Source organism: Macadamia integrifolia, chromosome 10, assembly GCF_013358625.1.
Source record: "Macadamia integrifolia cultivar HAES 741 chromosome 10, SCU_Mint_v3, whole genome shotgun sequence".
In the NCBI taxonomy this organism is placed as follows: Eukaryota; Viridiplantae; Streptophyta; class Magnoliopsida; order Proteales; family Proteaceae; genus Macadamia; species Macadamia integrifolia.
This window is the reverse complement of record NC_056566.1, coordinates 28,048,609-28,058,040: the sequence shown is the minus strand read 5'-3', so window position 1 is coordinate 28,058,040 and position 9,432 is coordinate 28,048,609. Positions and strand designations below refer to the sequence as shown.

The window sequence follows — 9,432 nt, the reverse complement described above, 5'->3', positions numbered from 1 at the left end:
CTGTTTTTCAGAACCTAATCTGGCATAATTGGTTGAGTCCTCTCTCTCTCTCTCCTTTTTTTTTTTTTTTTTTTTTTGAGTAAGCCCACCTCGATTCCAATCAAAGCCCATTCATGCAAAATCTTTTTTGAATTGGACATGAATGTTCTTTGCTCTTCTTTTGTAACTATTTTTTGTGGACAAAGTTTTTCTCGACCGTGTGGTGAGATTTACAGAGTGATCCAAGGGTTAGAAAACACCATGTCTCCCTCTCACCCACTTGTGACCCTAATCGGCCACAATGAATAGATTATCATTCATTCATTCACCGTGGTTATAGAAAAACTCAGTCTATTGTTTATTTATTTAATCTAATAAAAATAATAAGCATTTAATTTTGTCTTTTTAATGAAAAAACTTCAGGAGAAAAAAAATATGGCTTCGTGGAAGTATTTGATTATTCCGGACTTCCGTTTATAAGGTTTTAGGTGATTTTATTCCAATTTCAACTAAATTCAGTTGACTCCAATTAAAATGTTTAGAGGATGGTCACATGTCTCATTCATGGTTTTTAAACCTTACAAGTATATATGCAAACAAGCTCTAATGTCTCCCTATAGCTCCCACTACATTGGATTTTCATTTCTTTCGTAGTAGATACTTCTATCTTTCTCCACAATCAAATCTGGTAAGAAAATGGATCGCGATATTGAGATTCAGTTGGTAATTCTCCTATTGGACTTTACATGCTTTATTAAATATGGAAATAAATAACTTAAAACGTGGACAGAATGGTGACCGAATCAACGATGTCACTTATGTAACTAAGTGAGAGCATCCTCTGCATGAAGAATGTGAATAAAAATTGGGAACAATATTGTACTAATATCCGGATCCAAGTAATACAACCACTCATAAACCTTATAATATCCAATTGTTGCTCCTCCTAAAAGGATGCAATTTGTAGAATAAAATTGATCACAATAATTATGATAATCAATGAGACAATAAATGAAATTAATTAGACACAAATGTTAGGTACATCGAGATTAGGAAATGGAACTTTTACCAGAGATAGCAGACGAGGACTTATCAGCAACTCAAACCTTGTCCTTACCCAACAAAGGAAATAGATATGAAACATGTATGAAGAACTAGTCACATGATTAAATGCCCTTGAATCAAAGAGCTATGATGGACTACAAAGCGATGAAACCTTAGTGGGTGAGATGAGAAGTTGGTCTAGTAGAAGAAACCATAATATGCTAAGCCAAGTTGTATAATCGTGCGCTGGAGAGACCGAGGGAGAGTAATAGCCATCAATAAATTCATACATTTAAGCATGAGGGTGAGAAGACACCTGTTTTTCACCGCATGTTCCCCTTTTAAAGTGATCATGAAACTTCCAACAGGTATTTCGCTAGTGTGATTGAGATGTATTACACTTCCAAAATCACTTGGTATAAATCTTGGTTATGCTATCTATATAATAATAAATGATTATTAAGTATACATGTTTTAATAACAAATAGCTGGAGTAGCTCAGTTGGTTAGAGCGTGTGGCTGTTAACCACAAGGTCGAAGGTTCAACCCCTTCCTCTAGCGACCTATCATTTAATTTCTAATAGATTTATTAGAATAATAAATATTATTTAATACAATGTAAGTGTCTGGTTTAATGGTCTATTGGTCAGGACATTGGACTCTGAATCCAGTAACCCGAGAGTTCAAAGCTCGGTGGGATCTTTTTTTTTTTATTTTGTTTATTTTGTACATGTCTGGTTTGGGAATTTTTTTTTTACCATATTTATAAGCCCACACACATTTATTTTGTGCCACGATCCAAGTGGAGTAATATTATTTAATACAATGTAAGTGTCTGGTTTAATGGTCTATTGGTCAGGACATTGGACTCTGAATCCAGTAACCCGAGAGTTCAAAGCTCGGTGGGATCTTTTTTTTTTTATTTTGTTTATTTTGTACATGTCTGGTTTGGGGATTTTTTTTTTACCATATTTATAAGCCCACACACATTTATTTTGTGCCACGATCCAAGTGGAGTAACATTGGGACAAATCATGAGTGATTATTCTTTGCCATGAGTGCAGTGATACAGTGAGCATTAGATGATTGAAAGCATTCGAGCACACGTTCCGAGGTCCTCTCTGCCATCCGATGCATCATTGCACTCACTGCAAATGATGTTTTTATGACAAATCATACCTACCAAATCTTTTTTTTAAGTCTTACGAAAAAAAAAAAATTTTAATTTAAATTCTTTCAAGCCGCTCTTAGGCATGCCTTCCCATATACATCCATGCATCCCATGTGTGGTCCGAGATTCATCCAACTTTTGGTAATTATAGAATTACTACTACCTTATTTATATTGGCTAACAAATTTCATATTAGTTGAAGCTTGATATGTGAGCAAGGAATATTAATTAAACTTTATGTATAGATCAAGTTTCAACTCTATCCAACTTATCACCCAATAGAATAAGCATGTAAGTTTTGTGAAACTCACAGTTTTAGACTGCCTTCATCCTTCTAAAACTTATCTCCACAAACATACATGCAACGTCGTACCTTTACTCATGTCTTGACTCTTGAACCTGAGAGCACCCCCTATCGCATTGTTGAAAATGTTTATAGAAACAAAAAATTCAAACACCTTTTTACAATTCCAAAATCGTTTATAAGTACAAAAATAGATTTTTCCATTTCTATTGTTTCTAGACATAGAAATAGCATTAACAAAATCAAACAAGACCTTAACGAACTTTAATCTCAATCCTCATAGGTTTGGTTTTGTTTTGTTTTGTTTATTTATTTTTTTTTTGTGTTTTTAGGTGGGTGGTGGGTGGGTGGTTTTTTTGGGGGGGGGGGAAGAGGGGGTGTTTCGGTAAAATCCTCATAAGTTGCAACACCATGGCCCTTACGCTTTCTTGGCAATTATGACATAACTCTTATACGAGACTAAGGAAAAGGCTAGGTATATTGCTAGGGTGTCTAACCTGTGTTATACTCTCTCCTCCCTCTTGGAAAAAGAGCCCTCTACCATCCTATATCTAGCCTTTGATAGGTGCATTCCTCTAGCTTGCTGCAACATGATGAGTTTATAATATGAGAACAAGAACACTATCGAGTTGTGTCCCTACACCTAGTCACATGGCTGCATGAAAAGACAACCCTACCGTCGGTGGTTGATGCCTCCATGTGCCCTTTCAATGGTCCACATGCTAGTGCAGTAGGCAAGTGACCAGGTAGGGATCTCTCTCCCTATGAACCCAACTGGACCCGATTGCAATGAGGCAACTTGTTTTGAGGTTTTAGCGGGTCGGTTTTGGACCGGTCCAAGACACATAGGGCATTAGAGCCCGCATTAACTTTAACGGGTCAATCTGAATGGTTTAAGCTGGTCTTCCTTGGACGTTCTTCTACCTCGCATAGTCGAATGGCGGAGGGTTTTAGAGAAGTGTAGCCTCTCCGTCACTTCCATGGCTGCAACCCTTTTCTCTCTTCTTCTTCGGCGGAATTCGTCTCCGAGGAACCCTAATAGCATTTTGTGGACTCACTCTCTAATAAGAAAAACTCGAATTTCCAGTTTCAATCATGGCCGCAACATCGAATTCTTCTCAACTTCTCAATCATCTCTTCTGCAAACCGAAACAGAGCTCCCAAAAGATCCTGACCCCAAAACAAGCCTCTCGGCTCGCATGAGCTTCGTATTCGATCAAATTGATGCCATTGAGAAAGAGAGAAGTGGCAAAGACGAGGCATTGCAGAGGATTCGCGCTTGGAGGGAAACGAAGAAGAAGAAGAACGAAGAGGAGGGAGATTCGCAGCCTGGGGTTTCAGCAGGTGCTGATTCGAATTTGAGTTCAAATTTGACTTCGGAACCGGAAGTAGCGGTGAAGAAGGAAGGTAATTTGTTCAAGAAAGAAGTTGAAATGGTTCATCCTTGGCCTGAATGGATCGAATTGATGGAACGGATGGTCCAGCAGAACTACTTTGATCATCGGAGGAAGGATGAGGATGGACTCCTTCGGGGTCTTTCCATTGATGTTGATGCATCTGATTTTGCGGAGGAAGGTTTTGATTTTACCAGGGACTGGACCACCGTCCGCACTGCTTGCATCAACTTTGGTCGCGACCGTTTTGATATCTTGAGGTCTGTATTTCTTCCTCTCGTCCTTTGCTACCTTGTACTGTGATTGATGTTTCGGAGATTTTCTTGGTTTGTATTATTGCATACATTTTTTACACATTCTGCTTGCGTTTCCCCTAACTTCATCTGAAGCATTAAAAATGAAATAAGGGGTGTTTGGTTCCTTTTTTTTTTATGGTAACACGGGTGTCTGGTTCACTGCAAATGTATAATTGGAACTCAAAGAAACATCAGTTTTACATGGAGTTCATATATGTCTATTAATGCAAAACATTGGCTGCAAAAATCATTAATATCTAAATGCTAAAAGTTGCTAATCTGGCAAAGCTTTCAGGTCGCTGTCAAGGCAGGACGTTCAAATTCTTGTTGGTCATGGATGCCCTAGTACAGACACCAAAGTGGTTTTTTCAGGAAAGCTACTGAGGAAGCATGTCCATCTTGATGAAGGAGATGTAAGTATTCCTGTGACATCACTAACTTTGGTATATCTTAATAACTTTGATTTGCCTGTGTGATGTGAAATTGAGAGGTGATGTTGCATGCTAGAAGTATTGTCTAGCAACCTCAACTGTAGAACATAAGCTTATTTTGCTTGGAGTGAATAATGGGAAGAGCTTCTACCCAAAAAAAAAAAAAAAGAAGAAGAAGAAGAAAAAAAACAATAATGGGAAGAGTTATTATTCAGGTACCGATTACTTTCAATGACTTTAGAGCTGCTTTCCGTTAACAGCTCATCATGTGACATCACAGCTTTTTTCTGCTTTGTGGGGGGTTTTCCCCCTTTCGGGATGGGGTATATAACTCTGTGTCCTTGATATCTCATCAGTATCCCATAATGTCGTGCTTTTTTATCGTGACTCCTTGCATGCTAAGAAAAGGATGTGGAAAGAAACAAAATCATGTTTATTTTTGGAAAATATGAGAAATATGCATCTCTCTCTCTCTCTCTCTCTCTCTCTCGCTCGCTCTCTCGCATGCAGTGGTGCTGGGCTCTACCATTGTTGTCAAAAATTGGTTTGATTAAATCCATAACATCCATCTGTTGAGTTTCTGATATTTTCAAACTACCCAATACATATGTAAATCAATAACAGTTTATTGATATAAGAAAGCATCAATAGAGTACAGACCTTGCTGGGATTTGGGAACATATTAAGACAAAAACTTTAACAGAAATTTACGATACATCTCAGACCAATATTTAAGTCACTACATGATTGGTTATGCCTTCAATTCCACTATAAAGGAATCTTCTGTACCAGTGATTCTTGAAAGGCCAAGATGATGTATCCCAAGTGAATTTCACATGAACACGTGAATATTAAATAGTTATAGTCATCATTATAGTTGATTCTGGACATCGGAAATCTATCAGGTGGATTTATTTGGTGTAAGGTGGATGAATAAATCTCTCTCTCTCTCTCTCTCTCTCCTCCTCCTCCTCCAAACCCCCCCCCCCAAAAAAAAATTAAAGAAAAGAACATGTGCATCATGTGTCCTGAATGATTCTCACTCTCCTGCATAGTTGATCTATCTATGCCTTTTCCTACCATACTTTAGTTTTGTGCGTACAAATAAATTGTGATTTTAGTGAATGACATATATAAATTTCCAGGTCTGTAGTACCTGCAGTCTAAGAAGCTCCTGTAACAAAGCATATCTGCTAGCACGTAAAGAAGATGAGGCACGGACTCTTGATGTCATGCGTATCTTATTGACATTTGGCTTTGATCCCGTGAAGGGAACAGTAGAGAATAAATCTCTGCTAAAACTGAAATCTGTGAAAACAGTGGTCCGCAAGATGCTTCATGAGGTTGTCAAGTTAAGTGCAGTTCCAATAGATCCAAATCTTCCACCACCTGTAATAAAGAAACCACCTCCAAAAGTGAAGCAACCGCCTCCCCCTCCAAAGAAACGAGTAGGCCGTGATGACATTGAGATGAAAAAAGGGGACTGGCTCTGTCCCAAGTAAGTTTAACTTCGTTCTGTATGAATACATATTTTTCTTCTCATAGCTCCCACTGTTTCCTTTTAAGTTCTAATGAAGAGAAGAGCTTATCAAATATGCCTGATACGATAACTCGCATGTAAAACTTGAGCTGCTAATAGATCCCATTGTTTGATTCAGATGATCCCCCAGGCTAAAGGTAGTTCTAGGCAGGATGGTCTTAATTATTATCTACTATATGTGTGTGCCTTTTTCTGGTCCATCCACCGTAGTGTTTTCATTCATCCATAAGAGAAGACTTCAGAGATTTGATGATTATGGTTATCCCAAGTGGTCGATCTGGCACTTGCCTTCTAGGTGGGATGAATTGAACTGTGGGTCATATTGTGCCTGCAGAAACTCCATCATAACAGTTTTGTGTAACATCCTTTTGAGTGCTTATTTTTTTTGTTTAAACTGTAGAGATGTTCAATGAATTTCTTAGGCAAGTGTACTTAGTTTCTGTGAATGCTAATTTGTTTTCAGCTAATGCAATGGGTGATTCTTAGGCACTTGAGGTTTTCTTTCTAACTTGTTATTTGGATGATATTGATCGCAGGTGCGACTTCATGAATTTCGCAAAGAACACCGTATGCTTGCAATGTGATGCCAAGCGCCCAAAGAGGCAGCTGCTTCCTGGAGAGTGGGAGTGTCCAGAGTAATTTCTCTCTCTCTCTCTCTCTCTGTCTCTGTGTGTGTGTGTGTGTGTGTGTGTGTGTTACTTGGAAGCTCTCTGTGGTAAAAAATTAACAATATTGAATAGTCAAAAGCATTCAATCTGCAGAGTTCTTTTATGGACCATTGACTAAACCTTTTGTTTTTTGGCATAATTGAAGGAAACTGTGGATATTTATTACCAAACCAATGGTGGTGAATTTTCAGCTTGGAGGTCTTGTGTGTGAAAACCTATGAATAGTGGATGTTGAACTTGTGTGATATTCACTTTAGATACAGGAATTAAGGCCTCAATAGTCTCTGACTATAGATGCTTCTCTTCCTCCCACCCGGTACATTGAGTTACTTCTGATTGCAAGTTCCTAGGAAACTTTTATGATTGTTTCTTATATATTTCTGCAGGTGTAACTTCTTGAATTATAGGCGAAATATGGCATGCTTTCATTGTGAGTGCAATCGTCCACCTGATGAATTTACAGACAACCAAATGCAGGCAAGGCCTACAGGCCAGAGAAGAGGATTGGAGAGGGTTGGTCGCATGCCTGAGACTTCTGGTGCCTGGAACTTTGATTTTGATGACAATGAATCAGATGGTGCCGATGTTGCTGCTTTTGAGTTTGCAGATCCCCCCAGAATGAGTGAAGATTCTTCATATGGTCGAACTCAAGGAGGAAATTTGAGTGAATTTGAGGACAATTCCTTTGAAACCAGCAAAATCCTTAAAGCCCATGAGAGAGGCAAATACTCTGAACCTGAACCTGCCCAGAGGACGGCAGGGAGGGGATTTGATGACTTTGATGATGAAGAGGACGATGATGTGGATTCTTATGAGTTGGACACACCTGATAACAATTCAATACTGGAAAGTTCTTCAAAGGATTTTTCGGAGGTTGAAGGATACTCTGAGTCTGAAGGTTTTGATGGTCCCAGTCATTCCAATGCTCGCCCTGGGAGCAACTCATCTAGATATGGTAAGCCAGCAAGGCCAATGCGAGGAAGACCAACTTTCACCAACACTGAGGATATTGAGCAAGATTTTGATTCAGAGGAAGAACCTTCTGTTCGCCCCAGCTGGAAATCAAGTCATGTTATGGACTCTAGACAAATAAATAGAGGTAAAGGGGTAAATGGTCCATACAGGGGAAACACTTTTGGTTCGGATGATGAACTTGACCTTGATTCTGATTCTGATGATAATGCAGATCACAGTTTCAAATCCAATAGTAGTAAAAGGAACAAAAGGGATTTTAGGAGAACAGGAAGTTATGGTTCTGAAGATGAGCATCCCTTTGGTCCAGAATCTGATGATGATCTACATCCTGTTAAAAATAAGATGGTGGGAAATAAAGGTGGCCCTAATAGAAGAGGATCCAGGGATTATGGCCATTTTGATTCAGCAGGTTATACGCGGTTCAGATCCAATACTAATAGAAGAGGAAATGCGAATCTTGATAGTTCTTTTCAAGATTCTTATGGGAATGACCGAAGATCTCAAGGTGGTGATTATGGCGGTCAAAGAGGATCCAGGGGTTATGGCCATTTTGATTCAGCAGGTGATACACGGTTCAGATCCAATACTAATAGAAGAGGAAATGCCAATCTTGATAGTTCTTTTCGAGATTCTTATGGGAATGACCGAAGATCTCAAGGTGGTGATTATGGTGGTCAAAGAGGATCCAGGGGTTATGGCCATTTTGATTCAGCAGGTGATACACGGTTCAGATCCAATGCTAATAGAAGAGGAAATGCCAATCTTGATAGTTCTTTTCGAGATTCTTATGGGAATGACCAAAGATCTCAAGGAGGTGATTATGGTAGTCAAAGAGTGAAAGGCAGGCGATAATTTGAGGAATTTTTCTAGGCTGGCAAAAAGATAGTGATATGGATACTGGCGGCAACATGGATGATCAAAGAATTTGATAATCAGTCATATCCAGTCAGCAGTATTGGTGATGAATGACCATGCATACATTATTAAAAGATGAAACTATCACATGTCATGGCTTCTACCTGTATTTATGGGGTTGTTTTTCTATATGAGTTGGCCAATGCGGTGGTGGACTAAATAGTAGCATGGTAATCTGACAGAAGTCCAAAGTGACTATTGCTTGGTATCGTTCTTTAGTATGGTATCCGATCTTCTCAATCAACAATACCTGCTGGGATTTGCAAATTTTAAGCACACACCATCAGTTGTCCAATATATTTAGTATGGTATCTGATCATTTGTTATTTATTTACCTTTCTGCGGAGTCCATCAGTTTTCTTTTTAGATTTCTGCTCTTTGAGGGGATCTGCAATTGGTCAGTCTTTGAATCAGTTTATTAGTCTGTGATGCATGTGGGTTGGGTGGAGCACATATCTGCAGAAATCATGTGGGATAGCCACTCTGCCAAAAGTCTGCTTGTTCAATTGGTAGGCTGTAACAACAGGTCTACTCATTTATGCTGGTGCATGCATGGGGTGTGGTGGAGGATAGTTTTTAATAGGAATAATGTTTATTAATAACTTCAGGGATGTATATTGTAGGAATTCCCCTCTTTCATTATGAAATGTCAAGTTTCAGTAATAAGTAGATTAAGTAGATACGCTTGTTCGCTGAGAGAAGTGGAAGTGAGGCC

General features: G+C 38.8%; 1 protein-coding gene and 1 non-coding gene across 2 annotated transcripts; both read left to right on the top strand.

Annotated features, from left to right (window-relative positions):
• The first annotated feature begins 1,510 nt into the window (after positions 1-1,510).
• On the top strand, positions 1,511-1,584 carry TRNAN-GUU. Its single transcript has one exon. It is a non-coding gene; the product is annotated as a tRNA-Asn (tRNA).
• Positions 1,585-3,395: 1,811 nt separating this feature from the next.
• Positions 3,396-9,053, top strand: LOC122091372. The gene is made up of 5 exons (XM_042661261.1): positions 3,396-4,152; positions 4,484-4,601; positions 5,765-6,117; positions 6,696-6,794; positions 7,214-9,053. Exons 1-5 carry the CDS (start codon positions 3,479-3,481, stop codon positions 8,652-8,654), a joined length of 2,685 nt encoding a protein of 894 aa, XP_042517195.1. The 5' UTR covers positions 3,396-3,478; the 3' UTR covers positions 8,655-9,053.
• Positions 9,054-9,432: the final 379 nt, after the last annotated feature.